This window comes from Haliotis cracherodii, unplaced genomic scaffold (assembly GCF_022045235.1).
Source record: "Haliotis cracherodii isolate W230 unplaced genomic scaffold, xgHalCrac1.p SCAF_29, whole genome shotgun sequence".
Lineage (NCBI taxonomy): Eukaryota > Metazoa > Mollusca > Gastropoda > Lepetellida > Haliotidae > Haliotis > Haliotis cracherodii.
The window spans coordinates 903,924-924,893 of NW_027266285.1; the positions used below are offsets into that span (position 1 = coordinate 903,924).

Consider the following 20,970-nt stretch of genomic DNA (forward strand, 5'->3'; position numbering starts at 1 on the left):
TGTTGATGGACACTGCTGCCACTACGTACTCATATATATATATATATATGTTCATATGTCAATGGAGCCATTCTGTTTTCCAATGTACTGCCAGTAAGTTTTGATAATCCATCAAAAGTTGAACAGATAATGAGGCAATTTTGTTCTTGCTTGAATCAGATTTATTTAGGTGAGACTCTGAAGTTGGAGGATGAAGATAAAACAAAAATAAACTAGGCTACAGCCAACAAATTAATTGCTTTAGGTTTTTTCCCCCATACAGGACATAAGGCCAAACATTAAACACTCTTCCTTAAGACACAAACAGTATTCCTATGTTTTGTGTCCAGCCTTAACACTTCAAGAGATCCTGACAGGGTATTATTTATCCCTTTTTTAGTGAGCCATATATTTTTTTCTGTAATTTTGGAGTTGTCCAGTCACATGTTCCAGTGATGCAAAGTGGCTTACCTCATTAGTGTGCCATATTTGTAGTAACTAGAATTATAACACTTTAAATAAGATTTGTGTTGTAAGTTGTCTGTCATCCTATTAAAGTAATATGGAAACAATAAATGCTGCATATTTGAAAAACCTTAGTACCTATCTGAAAATAGGAAAATATTTTCTTTTCAGAGACTAGATGTTAGTCTACCCGTGATTGTGTTTGTTTGTTTGTTGTTTAACACCTCACTCAGCAATATTCCAGCTTTACGACGGCGGTCTGTAAAATAATCAAGTCTGGACCAGACAATCCAGTGATTGACATCATGAGCATCAATCCACACAATTGAGATTGATGACATGCATCAACCAAGTCAGCGAACCTGAACACCCGATCCTGTTAGTCGCCAAGGGTTGCAGAAGACCTATTTTACCCCGGATCTTCACGTCTCCCTGTAATTGTGACATTACTCATTTGTGTATGGCCGGAGCACACTTCATATGGTTTGTTGCTCACGATCATACATGGTTCTTTCCATGTGATATTATTCAGTCCATAGCAGTAAAACCATTTTACTCATTCTCTTTGTTTTTTGTGTGTCACAATAACTTTTGCCTTTGAGAAAATAATATATAAGTGGGTAAAGTTTTATTGGAACATAATTTCATTCTGTTAGTTTGTAACAGTAAAATTCAAACATTTCAATACATTTGGACACTTTGAGATGTATATTATGAACAAATTGTACAAGATGGACATATTTGTGTGACCTTATACCTTTGTGCTATTCCAGTGATAGTTTCATAGCTTGAATGTTGTACATCTGAGAGCAGGCATTACGCTAGAGGAAAATCATAATAAACTTGGCAAAGGAAAATATTTACAAAGACTTGAATGTCAGGATGATGTTGTGTTTGAGGCTCTGCTTCCATGTTTGTGATGCTAGTGCGGCTATGTAACCAATCCTAAGAAGTAAGGTAGCAAAATAACAACATCGTTACAGGTGCACACACACGTTTTTCTGAAACATGTATGTGCTCTGCTTTTGATGTCAAGGTTCTTCATAGGGACTTGGGTTAAATTAGGTCCCTAGCATCGCATTTCTGCCCTCAGCAGCCACAATTTGCTTTGCAGTGCATTGTGATGGTCGGTTTGAATCCTGGTTCGCTCCAATTATGTTTCTAGGTTTGTCAGCCATACCCATGCTCGTGGGTTACACCAAACTGGTAAACATCTAAGCTCTGGATCACTTCAGGAGTTCCCTCACACACTAAGCTAACATGCCGTGATTGAACAGGAATACTGTTCACAGCAGCATTGAGCCCGACCTGCTGGATCACTCTGTAGATGCTCCAGATTTGAAATCAAACTTTTTACTTCATGTAAAGGTCTACACAGCAAAATAATCTTTTTGTGTAAAAAAATTCTCTCCAAATTTGTGATTTCCAATTTTTTTGACTTATTTTAGTCAAAATCTGGCTTGAATGTAGGATGTGGGTGCCTGTTGAAATGTTTAGAATGTAGAGGGGAAGTCCCACAACCTTTTGTTGGCTGGAAATTGAATTCTTGAAGAATTATAGTAAATGCAAAGAAACGGTTTAATCTGACTAATTATGAGATATTAGATTCAATGTACATTATAAACATTACTTTCATTAATATTTGATTATTCAGTTCTGTACAAAAGAATCTGATATGTGTCCTACCTGTGAAGATCTTGGTTAGAATAGGTCGTCAGCAACTCATTCTTGTCGTAAGATGCGACTAACGGGATTGAGTGGTCAGGCTTGCTGACTTGTTTGATGCATATGTAGCAGGGCGTGGAGTCATCCCACAGATGACATCCTTACCTTGTCAACTTGCTGACAGGGTTAACCTCTTTGGTCATGTGGACAAGGCGTCCGACCTCTAATCAGAAGGTCTGTGGTTCGAATCCCATCACGGGACTCGGAAATTGGATACATGTCATCATATCCAAATTGTGTAGATCGATTCTCATGATGTCAATCACTGGATTGTGTGGCCCAGACACCCATTGTTTACAAACTGCCATCATATAGCTGGAATATTGCTGAGTGTGGCGTTAACCAACCAACAAACAAAAAAATTATTTTTCTGTAAAGAGTTGACACCCCAATGTACATTTTGAAAAGTCACGATATCTGTACACATGTAACTGATGATGCAGCACTTATGTTGAACAAGCTGTGTGTTTATCTGAAGAATAAACACGAACATTCATAAGACATCTGAGAAATACGCTTTTGTCAAAATAATGTAAGTAAACAAAGCAGAGATGATTCCATGCAGATTTTCCTTGCAGACTTGGTGCAACTGTTTGATGATGTGAAGTAAACAAACCTACTTTCTAAGAATAGTCTCCCTGTGCTCAGACATTGGTGTTCAGTGTATGTGAAATTAAGCAGTGTAAATTGTGTAGTTGTGTGTCAGGAATCACACAGAAACCCACATCAGGTGGGCTGTGCTTGCCTGATAGGGAGGGGCATACGCTTCCCACCTAATGTCAAAAATACCTGGCTAACTGATTGATATACCACTCGCACTGCTTAAAAACTCATACACATTTCGATGGAGGTTTACCCAGTGGCTCACAGCACAAGGTATTTAATGCATGGATATGTACATTCTATAAGCTATCTAGTCTCCTGCCATACTTTGCCAGTTGCTTAGTTTGGGGAGTTTCAATGTTTAGGGGTTTAGTTTGTAGATTACTTTTGAGAAAGATGAGTTTAGGCAATGATATGGAAAAACCCTTAGTGCAAGGTCATTGGATTAACAAGTATGTGGTAGAGTGTTCCACAAATATACATCCTTTTTTACTTCATGTAAGTGAGGTGGCATCGGTTACTGGAAGCAGCTCACACCATGACAATGTCGGGGATAGCTCTGCTAGAGGCCAGCAGATCACTGCAAGTGTAATGCCCATTTTAAATATTAAAGCCTGTAGCGACCAGTGACTGGAATCTTTACATGGAAATTTGGTGTTGACCAGTGGCTTCGACTTTGTCATGATGAAAGATATTTTTCCATATTTTCAGTATTTCATCTGCCAGTATTTAAATGCCAGACAACGTCATGTTTTCATCTTCACATATAACAAAACATCATCACTAATTATATGCTTTGATGAGTCTACTACATTTATAACCTGTTGGTGATCCATTCATATAATTTTCACCGCTATTTTGTCTTTTATGCCTAATGGAATCTAATTTGAGATAATATATTAAAACTGGTAATTCTCTGGTGTTGATGTTTTATTTTTATCAATCAAGCTGTCAACTGCAGACGTTTTTGGATTTTAATGTCTTTTATATTTTTTTCTTATTCCACTGAAACAAATGGAAAATCCATGATAACTACTTCTCCCAGGGAAATTCTCATAGTAACGCCACCCTGCTGAGAGAATACAGATACCAGTAATCTTGCAGCCATTAATCAGTTTCTGATTCAGTGTCACTGACCCTTTAGAACATGTTCCAGGCAGCTCTTGTGGTCAGTGGCTTCATCCTTGCACTCAATAGAACATATAATTAGTGGAGGATATGAGAATTTCATGCTTGTTAAATTACTTACTTGTGCTATGTATTTGCACAAGTGGAAATATTGACCTTCCATTGAGAAATATATTGACATGATGCAGATATAATAGTAAGATATAGTGAACATTGGCATAACCAATTGCCTACTGTCTTTTTCCCCTATCATCTTAACACTGTTGATTGTTTGTTAAATGAAATCTATTATCCATTTTACTATAGCAGGTGTAAATGTATTAGAAGTTAGATTTGTTTTAAGAAAACCCCATTTTAAACCTGAAAATATATCTGACTCTATGGATATAATGAGTTTCAAGGTATGACTTAGTGAAGCAAGAAAGAGTTACAATAATACAGGCAGCATCCTTTGATAACATCACATGAAAATAATGTCCTATCTATCATGCTGGTTCGAGTCCCTTGATTATATGGATGGTCCTTGGTCTGTCCGCATCATACCCTTTTCTTTGGTCCTCACCAAGTGGTAAACGTCTGCAATGGTCATCACTTTGGTATTTCTTCCCACGTACGTTTGTTTGTTTGTTTGTTTAATGCCGCACTTAGCAATATTCCAGCTTTTTGACAGCAGTCTGTAAAGAACGGAGTCTGGACCAGATAATCTAGTGAACATTGATCTGCACAGTTTTGATACAATGAAATGCATCTACCAAGTCCATCCAAGTGTCCCATCTCTTTGTGATTGTAGAGATGTATTGATAGTTTCCAAAGGTGTGTTCTGTTTGAGTTGCCCTCTCATAACATGTTATATTGTTCTTGTAGGCCTCCTTAATCACCATGCCATGTTGTCGAACGGTGGGAGAGCGGATGAAGTCATGCTGGTCATCCGTTGTCTTCATGTTTCTGTGGCTGCTAGGAAAATCTCAGGTAGGTGTTTTCATTTTACGTTGTTTATCTTATTACAAGGGATATAGGTGGCCCAGTGTTGTTGATGCTGTGCAGAGTTACCTCCCTCACCTACCAGGATCTGCTGATCTGCTAGTCATCGGAAGAATCCCAGAGGCTGACCTTTCACATTAATTAAGCTGACATGCTCTGATAAATAATGTAACATTGTTCAAAGCAGTGTTAACCCCAAGTCAATTCATTTGTCAACACATGATGAATTTATATAATGCAAGTATTAGTACAGATCGTCAAAGAGATTGGCCTTAATATGTAGGAATGTGCTGTTACTAATCTAAAGGCTAACTCTTATTTTGATGGTTGATTCCTTGGAACAGGAAATTGCAGTGCTAACTCATGTACACTGTTTATAATATAGTGGTGCGCCTGGCTGGCAATTGGTTCTGTATGCAGGAACTCCCTGCTGCAATGGTTTGGAATGCTTCACACATGAAGTATACCACATGACTTGTCCTGTGTTTTGACCTGAGGGTTAATACTCCAAGTATGATCTAACTCTGTGTCTGTCTTTGAGATGTATTATATAATGATTACTGATTTTATAAAATCTGAATTTAAGTGATCAGAAAACCATGCTCATTCTTATCTCAACTAATCATCTGTCTGTTTATATGATGTACCCCTGTATCTTTAACCCTTTTGTATTCTCAAGTAAGATCTCGTAAGTTAGTTTTATCAAGATAATGTTCATACATATGGTTTTTTTTAGATTTGATTATGTTTTTGTTTTAGTGATGAACTCATCAATATTCCAGATATGACAGTGGCCTGTCAATAACTGTTTCTGCACCAAACCAATCAGTGATTGGTATTATTAGCAATAATCCACACCACTGGGCACAATGACATGCAAACAGCCAAATCACCCAGCCTGACCATACAACCAACATAGGCTGATAGAGACCATCACTAACCCAGAATCTCTAAGATGATAGCTTTCTGGAGGAGGATATCAGTGATATTTTCCTTCTCAGAATATATGACCACAAAGCTATCTATCTTTCTATCTAGCTAGCTATCTCTGGTCTCTGTAAGTGCAGATGTTATGCCAGCTTTAGTCTTGTCCCAAGGAACAGGACCCAGCGTGCCATGTACATGTATGTTTATGCTGTAACAGCCAGAAGCAGTATTTCACTGAAAATGATAAACTGATCAATAAATGAAATTCTATCTGATCACTTATTTTATCTTGTATGAGAATCATGTAGAAATTATTCATCATGTTGGGTGCACTTAGTGCGGCAGCATGATCCAGTGTTGGACCTTACAGGCAGGTAATTTATAGCAAGGTAATCTCTGAATTACAATAATTACACAGAGAAATATCATTATTTATGATGGGAATAATGCTGTCAGTCAGACAGGTTAGTCTCACGGATCTCTCATGCCAGTGTTGTTGATACTGGACATAAAATCAGTTGTCTTTGTTTCCTCATTACTGAAAGGTGTTTTCAGTAGAGGGCACAACAGAAGCTGATACATCTATTGTTTCAAATTTTATTTTCTGGCTTTTTTGTTTTTAGATATATTTATGTTTATGTAGAAACAAGGAACACCATAGAAAGGAACTGGTAAATTGTTAGCTTACCACAACCATGAGGATTTTTTGTGCTTACTCACAACATAATGATGAGCTTTTGCTGTAAATAAACGTGACAAAATACATTTCACCATAATCATAAGAAATCTCTACATAAAGCAATGTCTATACAATTGTACAATTCCAACTATTTCTTAAGCATGTGTTTATGAATCACTATCAAATAATGTTTGATGCAAGATCTTTGTGAAAAGGTGAGCATATTCTGCCACACTGGTGGAACCCATCTCAAACACATGCAAAGGCAAGTCAGTTATTCACCTGAGATAATATGGGAATATATGGTACAAGTAAAAAACTAGAGAATTGCATCAGACATAATTTTTGTCACAGTTGCATCATATTTGAAATTTTTCTCGATATGTTTACCATAAAACATTCTGAAAGCTTTACTGAGGCCTTGAATATTGTAACCTTGATCAAACAACTTTTGAACAAGAATCAAATAACGATCTTTGAAATCTGTGTTGAAAGAGCATGCTCGATTGTGCCACAATAGTTGTGAAATGTAGACACCAAAGGCTGTTCCACTGATCATCAGTCACAAGAGTCCATATAAATATCCTTTGTCGATCATCCTATAATCTGTAGTAGAATATGTGTATGTCAAGTTGGTGTTTGTTTGTTGAAATCTTCTCCTGTTGCATCCTTTCAAGGCTATGTCACAACGGATTGCTGGTATCAAAATAGTCATGGTGATGCCATCTTAGCAGGCTGATTTTGTACAGAAGTTTTTGTGAGGTGATAGATGTGCTAGCAACATGTTACCAGGTGAGCTACAATTCAGTTTCAGTATATAATTTATGATGCAAATTCGCATTTCATTCAGTATCAGGTAGAAGAACTTGTATCTTCAGTTCTAAAAGTAGGGTTGGGTAGCCCAGCCCATGTTCCCCTATCTGATACTTATGTATGGTACAAGCTTAGTAGTTTGGTATGATTCAACACATTTGGGTATTTCTTGTGTGCAAGGAATATCTTTGAAATTGTTGCAATACTGATCAAAGAGGACTATGTGCTTAGTGATGTTAAACCTGTAAAGATTCGGGTTAGAATAGGTCTTCAGCAACTCATGCTTGTCGTAAGAGGTGACTAACGGGATTGGGTGGTCAGGCTTGCTGACTTTGTCCAATGGTATGGATCGACTTAATTTCTAACACACTATTATAATAATAATGATGATAGAGTATTTCTGACTATGATGAGTTAACAACATACATACACTCACTAGGGGGCACGGGTGGCCCCATCGTCTTAGCTGCCACCATTTGCTGTGCTGTGCTGTGCATCCCTCATGCATGCCCAACACCTATGATTGTGCATTTGAATCTCAATTGTGTTGATGGATGCTGATGATGTTAATCACGGGATTGTCTGGTCCAGACTTGATTATTTACAGACTGCCATCATAAAGCTGGAATATTGCAGGGTTTGGCGTAAAACAACAAACAAAGTTATGTTAAGCGTGAATACTTTTATAACACAGCATTTGACTGATACAGATCCTGGCCAGGGATGTCCAACTTCCAGCTGATCCTGTGTTATCGGTAGTGTACTACAGATAGCCAGGATATAGCTGCTGTGCTATAGTAACCAAGTTACTACCGTATTTTCTTGAGTATAGTGCGCACTTTTTTTCGAAAAAACACAGCTGTGTAGAAGGGGGTGCGCATTATACACAAATTATGAGTTTGGATGGTTTTTTTCCCCCATGGAAAGACATTACCGTGAGCACGTAACACCGGAAATACCATGTCAACAAATCCATACTGAAGTATGCAAAATAATCATGTAATTACACTGTCTGGCTATAAAAAGTGTTCTTTGTATATCTGGACTTATGTTTGTAACTTATTTCATTAATTTTATTCAAAGTTCCTTGTAATATTGTTTTTATTAATTTCGGCGAAATTGTGTGTGAAGCAATCGGAAGATCGCACAACTCAGCGTTATTAACAGCAACCACGGTCAGAATACCGCTATTGACGCCTTGAAACAAACTTTAGTTGACAGAGAATGGATACATATATCATAAATGACATACTTTGACTCATTAAAAGTCATAAAAGTTTTTGTTTGACGATTCTATGTCAACATGAAATTCTCGCGATCACGCGCTCACGTGCGCGTGAGCCTTGACGGTGACTGGTCAGACTGGTTCCATGTAAAAAATAATACCCGGCAATAGCGATCTGCTGCTTCGCTTAGGGTTATTATTATTTTAAATATGTTTAGTAAAGGCTGCATATAATAAGGAAAATAATGGAATATATTATTCCTGATAAAAAAAAATAGTTTCAGATACAATTGTTGCCGATCCTTGCATTAAAAATCCTATAAAGTTATATCATTGGGTGTGTCTTGACCTAATCACCGGTCGATTCCAAGAAAACGTGTGTACAGCTGATTGCTGTTTCCGGCTTAGTTTACGAGAAAATACACAAGGTAATCTTAATCCCTAGATATAAAACAATGCCTAGCAGAACAATAAATACTATTTAAACGGTAAATAAACATGCCTGGTGATTTTTTATCTCAAATTTTGAATTTGTACTGGCGAAGTTTCTCAGCACCCGTTCGTTTGCCGGAAATCGCTGAAAGGGTACGGTGTAAATTTTTTCTGCGCATAATATTCAAATTTCTTTTTTTCCAAAATATTGAACCCGCTAGAGGGGGGTGCGCATTATACATGGGTGCACACTATACTCAAGAAAATACGGTAAGTCAGCCAGATAAAATGGCAATTGCTGAAGAAAAATCCTTGTGAAAAAATCATTCATACATCATTTGTATCTGAAATATATCTTATGGTTGTAGAAATAGTGAGCATTATTCCTGACAATTGTCCAAAAGAATCTGGATTTTGTTAAAGATAAAGATAAAGATATCCCATGCTGGAAGATTGTGCACATTTGTTTCAAGTGGTTCCAGTATTGATGAAGATGACAGAGGTGCATGATGGAGGAAGATGAGTGGTAGAGAAGCCTTACTCCAGGATGAAGTCTCTGGTGAGGCTGTCGTAACCCTGGAGATACAAGGCTTGAGATTGCTATCGGGTTGCAGATTTGCCTGAATTCGGACCACACTTAGACTTGCACAAGTCTGTAAGGCAGTAATTATTAACTTAAATCATAATTTCTAGATTGTGTGAATAATAAGAACAAGTTGTCCCTATAAGAGACTGGAATCCTTACCGTCCACATATCTAGACTTGCCTATTAGGAGGATAGAACTACTACTTATCTTTCAGTACTGCCTTGGAGTAAGGCTAGACCAGGCTCTGTGAGCGTGGTCACTGTGTTTACAGAAACAACTTTTCACCATGCCTTGGATGTGGAGTGAGCAAGGCAGTGGTTATTGTAGTCATATCATGAGCAGCGATCAATAGACTGGTGTCTATATATACCCCCTTGTGTTTCCTCAGTGCCAAATTGCTTTGGATTGTTTTCTTCTCAAACTTTGACATGTAAAGAGTTAATGTATCTTTTCCCAATGGATGATTTTTTATGAAGAGCAAAATTTGTTATCTAACTGTGAAACATGCTGACTCCATTATTTTTGATATGGAGAAATAGAGTAGATTAGGGATAAGAGATTAGTTTCTCCAACACACACTCAAAGATATTCAAAATGTTTCAGATAACTTTGTAAATCATTTTGTTCAAATGGCCAATGCAAGTTTGTTCTGACATCATGATTTGTATTTGTATCAGTATATTGCAGAACTTGTGTCAGTTACACTCAATATTCTTTTTTCAGACATGTATCAATACAGACTGAATCAGACTCTCTATTTTGACACTTATCTTTTCCAGCTTCCCAGTAATAAGATCATGTGTATGACTTAAAACACTTTTAAATGTTGTGATGTACCCCATGGGACAAGTTCTGTTGATAAATGCATTTCAATATTTTTCCTTGTTTTCAAAAAGTTCTCTGAATAAGCCATCTCAGTTAATGTTTGTCAAACTTTTCTCATCGCTCTTGCTGTTTAATGAAAGGGACTCACACTATTTTGATGAGCTATGAAGGTTTGTATTTTGAAGAATTAAAAAGTAGTAATTTTCAAATTTTATACTTTTCAATTTTAGTTTTATTAGGTTGGTAAAAGTACAGAGAAATACATAACACAAAACAATTTTGTTACAAACACTAAATTAGGAGTGCAGGTACCCTTGTATTAAAGTAATCAATTTAACCTTGTCTCAATCCTATCATAATTTGAAAAATACAATGCAAATTAGATTTGCAGATGCTCATAATGGTGTCAAATTTGAATTTACATTTGTAGTTTTTATCATTTTAGAAGTTTTTGTACATAGTGTGATGATCTTATCAGATTCAGCAATGTGCCATCTCAGTCAGAAACACGCTGGTCAAGGAGAATGCTAAATCAGCATTTATTGTGAACAATCAGAAGTCCTTGTTACATAAGCGAGATGTTGAAATCTGGCAACAGTTACTGTCCTCGGTTGACCCTTTATCCTGCAGGGCAGAGGTCAGCTGGGTAATGTATTGCTGTTGCTCCAGGCTCATCAGCAGAAATGATTTGGAGGTGTCATATTCATGCCTGCTGCTTGCTACAAGATCCGCCTGTGCCACTGCTGCCCATCTGGACAAACAGTCCGGGGATTAGAACAGCACACCATGCAAGCTTCAATCTCCGCAAATAGTCTGATTGGGGAAAGTTTTGGATCACAGTGACTTTGCCAAGATCAACTAGGTCATTCAATTATCAGTAATGTTACTTGTTGCCCGTTTCCACAACTGCATCCAGATTTAACCCTTCTGGAGTAGGAACAATATTATTTATTAATTTTCTGCTTTAGTCTGCCCTTCCGATAAAGAAATATAGAAATCTAGACATTTTAACTGAAAGCAAATCTTGTCAGAATTTGTAAATCTCAATTCATGTTTCCAGTATATGGATTTTGTCTGCCACCAAGCCCTGGTGCCAGAATACACAATCCCTCCCAGATGATAACTGAATCCATCTCATTCAGAAGTCTACATCTTTCAGTGGTACCCACTTGTCCTATGTTGATCCTTCCAGTTCTGCCTTCTTGAATCTTCCAGACTGTATGGATATAGGGCCCTGGTGAATAATTCTTGATTAATGTGTCTTCTAACTGTCCATCACATTATGTAGAGCCCCCAAGTTGGTCAGACTCGATGGTATTGATCAGGACATGGTCACTTTCTGCAAAGATTCTCCTTTTGTCCTCAAAGTGTTAGCCACTTTACCGTTGATAGTAAGGATGAACATGGATATGATGAAACATCTCTAGATGCTACATGCTGAGTCTAGGAACCTACTGATTTATTCAACCTTATAAACCTGAGCATTGCAAAATTGTCTGCCTTAACCTAGTTGAGTAATGTAACACTGGGTTACACCATTGAATGTTGTATCATAAAATGTGCAATTTTGTATTAAGAGTGTAACTATTAAAAGTTAAGTTTCAAGAACAAAAATTAAAATCCTTTAAAAATCCTTAATATTATTTAACTGTAAAATGCAGTTAGAATAAAACAGTAAAGATCTTAGTCAGAATGTACCAGTAGGGTTTATTTGATATTTGAAAATAGATCAATTTCTGTAGCAATTTAGATATGCACATGAAAGTACAGCAATGATTAGTGATATGATGCGATTCACTCTCCCAGAGTAAACATGATGCGGCTGATACTCCTATGTCCCTCAACTTGTTGCTTCTTCTGCAGTATTGATTGCGTGGGTTGGAACAGAAGAACTTGTCTCTTCAGAAGATGAATGTCTTAAGGCCCCAAACCTTCCACAGTCATGTCTTAAGAATCGAGGATTTGTATAGCCTTGATTACATTTTGGATAATCCATTAAGTTGATTAAATCTGGAAACTGAGATAAAAAAACATGTCCAAACATGTCAGTGTAGCATCTTGCTGGGCAGTCTATGCGTATGCTGTCATTTCGGCCCTTCTCTATACATGATTTCCATGAGGAACCTGGAACAGAATGGGCCCTTGAAGACATCTAAGATGGAGCAGCTTGGGTGGATCTTTTTGTATTGGAGACCATTTCAAAATTCCGTCTTTTAGCTGTATCTTGTTGATAGTTATATATACCCTGTTGCTTCATTATGATAGGTAAAATTCACCCAATCATTCAAATGAATGTTAGTGTTCTTTTCTTTTTTAATGGTGATAGTCTACTTCAGGCAAAGCTAAAATAACAAAAACTGTTATCTGCTTACTCTAATGTGATCAATCAGCCAAGGATGTTATAATGTAAGATCCCAACTTGAGATATATTGTAAATTGTGATAATAGGGAACTTAAACAGGCTATCCAGTGGATTCCATCAGGTGAAATGGTGAGTCTCCAGGTAAGAGTCATAATAAATATAAAGTGCTTTTGCATTTTGTCTTTTCAGGGAGGGTCATGAAAACAATGTACAAGGACATGAGGAGGGTCAACCCAAAATATTACAATCATTAGTGGAGGGTCAATATTTTCTGTTCATCAGTGCATCAAAAACCTACAGTAGTCTAGCTGACATTTTGCAACAGTGGTCTGGTGTCCACCTTGAGTTCAAGATACACTGAGCCTTGAGGGTATGAAATTGAAAGGGTTAACATATTGGTCTGGTGGTCACCCGGAATCCAAGACACACACTGAGCCTTGTGGGTATGAAATTGAGAGGGTTAACATATTGGTCTGGTGGTCACCCCGAATCCAAGACAAACACTGAGGCATGTGGGTATGGAATTGAAAGGGTTAACATATGGCAACAGTGGTCACCTTGAGTCCAAGACACACTGAACACTCAGTTGTCAGGACATATTTACTGTATGGTTTGAAGTTGTATGTCAATAGAATGGAGAGAAGATAAAGAATGTTATTAATCTTGGATGATTTATCTTTTGAACTAATCTTGTATTTGTTGTAATATCTTTAGACAGTGACTTATGGACATATGTAATAGTATAATAGTACTATAATATATAAGGACTATAATGAAATAACTCGCTGCATATTGCCATGTACCAGTCATTCTAACATGTGGCTATTTAGTACGCCATGTATTGCAATTTAGCAAACACAAAAACAATTCAATTACCTGACACCAAATAGAAGAACTATTCTTCTGCAATTAAAACCAACAGTAGCATCTGTTGATACAATTGTATTTCAACAAATTATATTAATGCCATAATCTAATAATTATTTGCATTTATCAAATTAGGCAATTAAAAATCTCCATCAGCAAATTAAATCTTACAAATAAAACCAATATTTGGACCAGTTGTTTCACTCTGCTTGAGGAACAGTGGCTTGAGTAAATATTGAGGAAGTGCAGCTGTAGGGCTGATTCCTTGATAGCCACAGATTATGCTTTAGCCACAGACAAATTACACCAAGTCATATCCTGCTGACCTCATTGATAAGTCTTTTGTCTTTGACAGCAGGGAATCCATACTTGGGAGCAAGTTGTTTTTATTTAAACAGCACCATAATTTTATTCCATGATCTCTGTGGTCCATATACTTGGCAGTGTCAGGGTTATATAACAAGCTGTACCCATCATTTTGAGAGCCAATGATTATTGATTAGCAAACTACAAGCGGGCGTATTACCCCAGGATGGCTTGTTAGAAACGGTACGAGTTTTGTCCAACTTTGGCGTCGATAACGTCCGAGGAGGCGAAAGAGGTGAAGGACTGCATCAACAAATACAAGCAATATTCTCACAATTTTCCAGCCTTGGATTCTGGCTTTATAGATGGACACCAATGACGGCTTGGGACTGAGCTAATGGAATGCAGGATGATTGTATATAGACATAAATGTCAAACAGTTGTGAAAATGGATCCCATAGTGGCCAACTCAGCAAAATCTACGCTCGATAATAAATGACTGTTATGTATGATAAAGCACTTGAACTTGCAGCTTTGTATGCAAGTACTGAGTAGCCTGTGTCGTTTCTTCTGGACTCCTATTGCTTGCTTGCAGCTGACAAAAGTGATGAGAGGAGGCAAGGATTGAACTTTCTTCTTATACATGATTCCTCGCTTATAGTGTAATATCAGCTGAATATCTACAATAATGTTACACAGTTTGTGCTGCTTTCTCAAGGATGGTGGGATGTATGTGAAATCGATGCAGGTTTATTGCTGTGCCACTGTGCAATAACTATGTATGTGTCAGTCTAGTTCCTCAGTTAACACCCTGACAAATGTTGGATAGTATGTATTGATGTAAATTGTCTGATTCTTGTAAATAGTTGTTGTTTCAAGGTATTAGTAAAATGTCGTACAGTGACATTCACACGGATGCAAGTGGCTATAGCCTGAAGAACATGGCAGCTTCCAGCATTTCGTCCATTTCGACCAACGTGAAGGAAGGCGTGAAGGAAATTGCAAAGTTTCTCTATGTTCCATTCCAATGTTGCAAAAGGAAGCTGGTAAGTTGTTCATCATGACTTGAAATGTCTGTCACTGTTAAATAGTGTCTGAATCTGGTCAAGATATTTTAATAATCACGAGAGTTGTGTTGATGTCGGAGAACTGCAGTGAACAGTGATAGTATGTTTTATATAAAGCAGTGTGGGACTTCATTTTCAAGAAAATAGAACATAGCCTTATAAACAAACACCTATTTTTTGTCTTCCGATGCGGGCATAAACTTCAGCCTCTTGATACATGTGCTTCACTTGAAATTTAAGAGTGATAAAAACTGTCACCTTGTACAAGTGGATTGTCTGGTTTAAGTATGCTATAAACATGCTGTAAATCTATATCCAGAGTATATAAAGTCTCATTGGAAAAAAGCCTCTATAAATTTTGTAGAATTATAGTCCACTGTGCAATAATGATGTATATGTCAGTCACCATGAGTGAATGCTTGTTACAGACAACCAAATGAGGATTGGGTGACACATGTCACTGCAGATGATTGCCTTTTGAATGTATGGCCACCTGGGAACCCACATGTCAGCATTTGTGTGACATCAGACTTACATTATCGTCATCACTACTTGCAATGTTCTACCTGGTTGCCAGCATGCTCTAGACCTGATGTCAGTTGCTTGGTGTAGCCAAGACCTGATGGCAGTTTCTTAGTGTAGCCAAGTCCTGATGTCAGTTTCTTAGTGTAGCCAAGACCTGATGTCAGTTTCTTAGTGTAGCCAAGTCCTGATGGCAGTTTCTTAGTGTAGCCAAGACCTGATGTCAGTTTCTTAGTGTAGCCAAGTCCTGATGGCAGTTGCTTGGTATAGCCAAGACCTGATGTCAGTTTCCTAGTGTAGCCAAGACCTGATGTCAGTTTCTTAGTGTAGCCAAGTCCTGGTGTCAGTTTCTTAGTGTAGCCAAGTCCTGATGTCAGTTTCTTAGTGTAGCCAAGACCTGATGTCAGTTTCTTAGTGTAGCCAAGTCCTGATGGCAGTTGCTTGGTATAGCCAAGACCTGATGTCAGTTTCCTAGTGTAGCCAAGACCTGATGTCAGTTTCTTAGTGTAGCCAAGTCCTGGTGTCAGTTTCTTAGTGTAGCCAAGTCCTGATGGCAGTTTCTTAGTGTAGCAAAGTCCTGATGGCAGTTTCTTAGTGTAGCCAAGTCCTGATGGCAGTTTCTTAGTGTAGCCAAGACCTGATGTCAGTTGCTTGGTGTAGCCAAGACCTGATGGCAGCTTCTTAGTGTAGGCAAGTCCTGGTGTCAGTTTCTTAGTGTAGCCAAGTCCTGATGGCAGTTTCTTAGTGTAGCCAAGACCTGATGGCAGTTGCTTGGTGTAGCCAAGACCTGATGGCAGTTTCTTAGTGTAGCCAAGTCCTGATGGCAGTTTCTTAGTGTAGCCAAGACCTGATGGCAGTTTCTTAGTGTAGCCAAGTCCTGGTGTCAGTTTCTTAGTGTAGCCAAGTCCTGATGGCAGTTTCTTAGTGTAGCAAAGTCCTGATGGCAGTTTCTTAGTGTAGCCAAGTCCTGATGGCAGTTTCTTAGTGTAGCCAAGACCTGATGTCAGTTGCTTGGTGTAGCCAAGACCTGATGGCAGCTTCTTAGTGTAGGCAAGTCCTGGTGTCAGTTTCTTAGTGTAGCCAAGTCCTGATGGCAGTTTCTTAGTGTAGCCAAGACCTGATGGCAGTTGCTTGGTGTAGCCAAGACCTGATGGCAGTTTCTTAGTGTAGCCAAGTCCTGATGGCAGTTTCTTAGTGTAGCCAAGACCTGATGGCAGTTTCTTAGTGTAGCCAAGTCCTGATGGCAGTTTCTTAGTGTAGCCAAGTCCTGATGACAGTTTCTTAGTGTAGCCAAGACCTGATGGCAGTTGCTTGGTGTAGCCAAGTCCTGATGGCAGTTTCTCAGTGTAGCCAAGACCTGATGGCAGTTTCTTAGTGTAGCCAAGACCTGATGGCAGCTTCTTAGTGTAGCCAAGTCCTGATGTCAGTTTCTTAGTGTAGCCAAGACCTGATGGCAGCTTCTTAGTGTAGCCAAGACCTGATGGCAGTTGCTTGATGTAGCCAAGACCTGATGGCAGTTGCTTGGCCACACCAGACAAGCAACTGTCATCAGTTATGGGCAAGCCCATGTAGCCACCATCAGGTCTTCGTACTGCCCAGATCTGATGTTAATTGCTGAGTGTGGCACAGACCTGACAGCAGGTGCCTGGTGAGGATGAGATGTGCGGGCGTGTGAGGGAGGGGTGGGGGGGGGGAGTGAGAGAGAGAATGAAGGAACTGTTTTCTATCATTCTTCTAAAAAACAAAACAACACTGACATACATCCATTAGTGTGTTATTGATGATCATAAAACACTTGTGCAATTGAGAAATCCCGATCTAAAATTGATTGCCAGTTGTTTCTGTCACATGAAAAGGATGCATGATATGAAATAAGTAGTACTTGAATAATTGAGCTTATGACAACACAGTGCATCGTGGATCTTTAACAGGAACAATATGTCTGTCACAAACATCTGAAGCCAGGATGTAGTGTTTAACATTAAGAAGACACAAGATTCATCAAAGGTGGAATTATTGAACAACCTAAAGTAAGCTTTGATTGTGCTTGTTAGAGGTGCTGGTTATTACTGATATACCACAATTTGAAATGCTAAAGAATATGTATCACAGTATGTTTTGAAAATACCGGTATTTTGAGTTTCAAAATCATGAATATTTTCATGTTGTTGCCAAAGTTTACCTAAATGACAGGTCAAAAATGTGCGGGAGAAGTCTTAAGTGATCAGAAAATTGCAGATTCAAGTATGCAGAAGCTTTTACTCGCAAGTGATATATGCAGGGGGGAACGACACTTTTTGCTATGCAGGTTCATAAAAAATTACAGATGAAAGAACTGCAGAATAAATTGCAACACGAAAGTCAGGCCAATACCCATCACAAGTGCTTGAATTGGAGAAAGACTGCAGTCTGTCTCTTTTGAGGCTGCTGAAGTGTGTTGTGAGGCTGCAGTCTGTCACCTATAGTCTGTTCTAAGGCTGCAGTCTCTCTGCTATAGTCTGTTGTAAGGCTGCAGTCTGTCTGCTACAGTCTGTTGTGAGGCTGCAGTCTCTCTGTTGAAGTGAGTTGTGAGGCTGCAGTCTCTCTGCTATTGTCTGTTGTGAGGCTGCAGTCTGTCTGCTATATTCTGTTGTAAGGCTGCAGTCGTCTGCTACAGTCTGTTGTGAGGCTGCAGTCTCTCTGCTATAGTCTGTTGTAAGGCTGCAGTCTGTCTGCTACAGTCTGTTGTGAGGCTGCAGTCTCCCTGTTGAAGTGAGTTGTGAGGCTGCAGTCTCTCTGCTACAGTCTGTTGTGAGGCTGCAGTCTCTCTGTTGAAGTGAGTTGTGAGGCTGCAGTCTCTCTGCTATAGTCTGTTGTAAGGCTGAAGTCTCTCTGCTATAGTCTGTTGTAAGGCTGCAGTCTCTCTGCTACAGTCTGTTGTAAGGCTGCAGTCTCTCTGTTGAAGTGAGTTGTGAGGCTGCAGTCTCTCTACTATGGTCTGTTGTGAGGCTGCAGTCTCCCTGCTCTAGTCTGTTGTGAGGCAGCAGTCTCTCTGCTATAGTCTGTTGTGAGGCTGCAGTCGTCTGCTATAGTCTGTTGTAAGGCTGCAGTCTGTCTGCTATAGTCTGTTGTGAGGCTGCAGGCTCTCTGCAATAGTCTGTTGTAGGGCTGCAGTCTCTCTGCTACAGTCTGTTGTGAGGCTGCAGTCTCTCTGCTACAGTCTGTTGTGAGGCTGCAGTCTCTCTGCTATAGTCTGTTGTAAGGCTGCAGTCTCTCTGTTGAAGTGAGTTGTGAGGCTGCAGTCTCTCTGCTATAGTCTGTTCTAAGGCTGCAGTCTGTCTGCTATAGTCTGTTGGGAGGCTGCAGTCTCTCTGCTATAGTCTGTTGTAAGGCTGCAGTCTCTCTGCTGTAGTCTGTGGTAAGGCTGCAGTCTGGCTGCTATATTCTGTTGTAAGGCTGTAGTCTCGCTGCTATAGTCTGTTGTAAGGCTGCAGTCTGTCTGCTATACTCTGTTGTGAGGCTGCAGTCTCTCTACTATAGTCTGTTGTAGGGCTGCAGTCTCTCTGCTATAGTCTGTTGTGAGGCTGCTGTCTGTCTGCTATAGTCTGTTGTGAGGCTGCAGGCTCTCTACTATAGTCTGTTGTGAGGCTGCAGTCTCTCTACTATAGTCTGTTGTGAGGCTGCAGTCTCTCTGCTATTGTCTGTTGTGAGGCTGCAGTCTGTCTGCTATAGTCTGTTGTAGGGCTGCAGTCTTTCTGCTATAGTCTGTTGTGAGGCTGCAGTCTTCCTGTTGTGAGGCTGCAGTCTGTCTCCTATAGTCTGTTCTAAGGCTGCAGTCTCTCTGCTATAGTCTGTTTTGAGGCTGCAGTCTCTCTGCTATAGTCTGTTGTGAGGCTGCAGTCTCTCTGCTATAGTCTGTTGTGAGGCTGCAGTCTCTCTGCTATAGTCTGTTGTGAGGCTGCAGTCTCTCTGCTATAGCCTGTTGTGAGGCTGCAGTCTTCCTGTTGTGAGGCTGCAGTCTTTCTGCTATAGTCTGTTGTGAGGCTGCAGTCTGACTGTTGTGAGGCTGCAGTCTTTCAGCTGTAGTCTGTTGTAAGGTTGCAGTCTGCCTGTTGTGAGTCTGCAGTCTTTCTGCTATAGTCTGTTGTGAGGCTGCAGTCTGCCTGTTGTGAGGCTGCAGTCTTTCTGCTATAGTCTGTTGTGAGGCTGCTGTCTGCCTGTTGTGAGGCTGCAGACTCTCTGCTATAGTCTCTTTTGAGGCTGCAGTATGTCTGCTGAAGTGTGTTGTGAGGCTGCAGTCTCTCTGCTCCAGTCTGTTGTAAGGCTGCAGTCTATAGCCTGTTGTCATACCCAGGTTACACATCAGACTCGAGTAGCTCAGGAACTAACTTAATGTTAAACCCATCTCCCTCACTCATGTCTTAATACCACTAGTTTTCATGGTCCTAGCCAGCAGGAGTAAATACATTGTAGAACTCTGGTTTACATAGTCCTAGCCAGCAGGAGTAAATACATTGTAGAACTCTGGTTTACGTCGTCCTAGCCAGAAGGAGTAAATACATTGTAGAACTCTGGTTTACGTAGTCCTAGCCAGCAGGAGTAAATACATTGTAGAACTCTGGTTTACGTAGTCCTAGCCAGCAGGAGTAAATACATTGTAGAACTCTGGTTTACGTAGTCCTAGCCAGCAGGAGTAAATACATTGTAGAACTCTGGTTTATGTGGTCCTAGCCAGCAGGAGTAAATACATTGTAGAACTCTGGTTTACGTAGTCCTAGCCAGCAGGAGTAAATACATTGTAGAACTCTGGTTTACGTAGTCCAAGCCAGCAGGAGTAAATACATTGTAGAACTCTGGTTTACGTAGTCCTAGCCAGCAGGAGTAAATACATTGTAGAACTCTGGTTTACGTAGTCCTAGCCAGCAGGAGTAAATACATTGTAGAACTCTGGTTTACGTAGTCCAAGCCAGCAGGAGTAAATACATTGTAGAACTCTGGTTTACGTAGTCCTAACCAGCAGGAGTAAATACATTGTAGAACTCTGGTTTACGTAGTCCTAGCCAGCAGGAGTAAATACATTGTAGAACTCTGGTTTACGTAGTCCTAGCCAGCAGGAGTAAATACATTGTAGAACTCTGGTTTATGTGGTCCTAGCCAGCAGGAGTAATTACATTGTAGAACTCTGGTTTATGTGGTCCTAGCCAGCAGGAGTAAATACATTGTAGAACTCTGGTTTATGTGGTCCTAGCCAGCAGGAATGAATATCAAGAGATCTGAGTATATTAAAGGTGCAGAATTTTGAAAAGATCTGTTAGAAAGAAAGCAGTTTCAACTCATGTAGGTATTGAGGGCAGACTTTGGGGTTGGGGCTTAGATGTATGGAACAAACCTTAAATTTTAATTTCAGGCTTCAGGATCAGTGTGATCAATTATTACAAGATTAAACATTTTTATTGAGCATGCAGATGAAAATTCTATTGTTTATTAAAGCCACCCCA

The 20,970-nt window shown here is 39.4% G+C and overlaps 1 protein-coding gene across 6 annotated transcripts in view; it reads left to right on the top strand.

The window, feature by feature from the left end:
- Positions 1-2,842: 2,842 nt before the first annotated feature.
- Positions 2,843-20,970, top strand: part of LOC139473536 (tensin-3-like) — a 258,760-nt gene continuing 240,632 nt past the window's right edge. For 3 of the 6 annotated variants that reach the window (XM_071256160.1, XM_071256164.1, XM_071256159.1), the window contains exons 1-2: positions 2,844-3,045; positions 4,765-4,869. In XM_071256160.1, the coding sequence (XP_071112261.1) occupies positions 4,780-4,869 (90 nt within the window). In that variant the 5' untranslated portion in view covers positions 2,844-3,045; positions 4,765-4,779. Of the gene's footprint in view, positions 3,046-4,764; positions 4,870-14,794; positions 14,951-20,970 lie in introns of those variants that run through there. The other 3 variants (XM_071256156.1, XM_071256169.1, XM_071256155.1) reach the window with 3 other exon arrangements.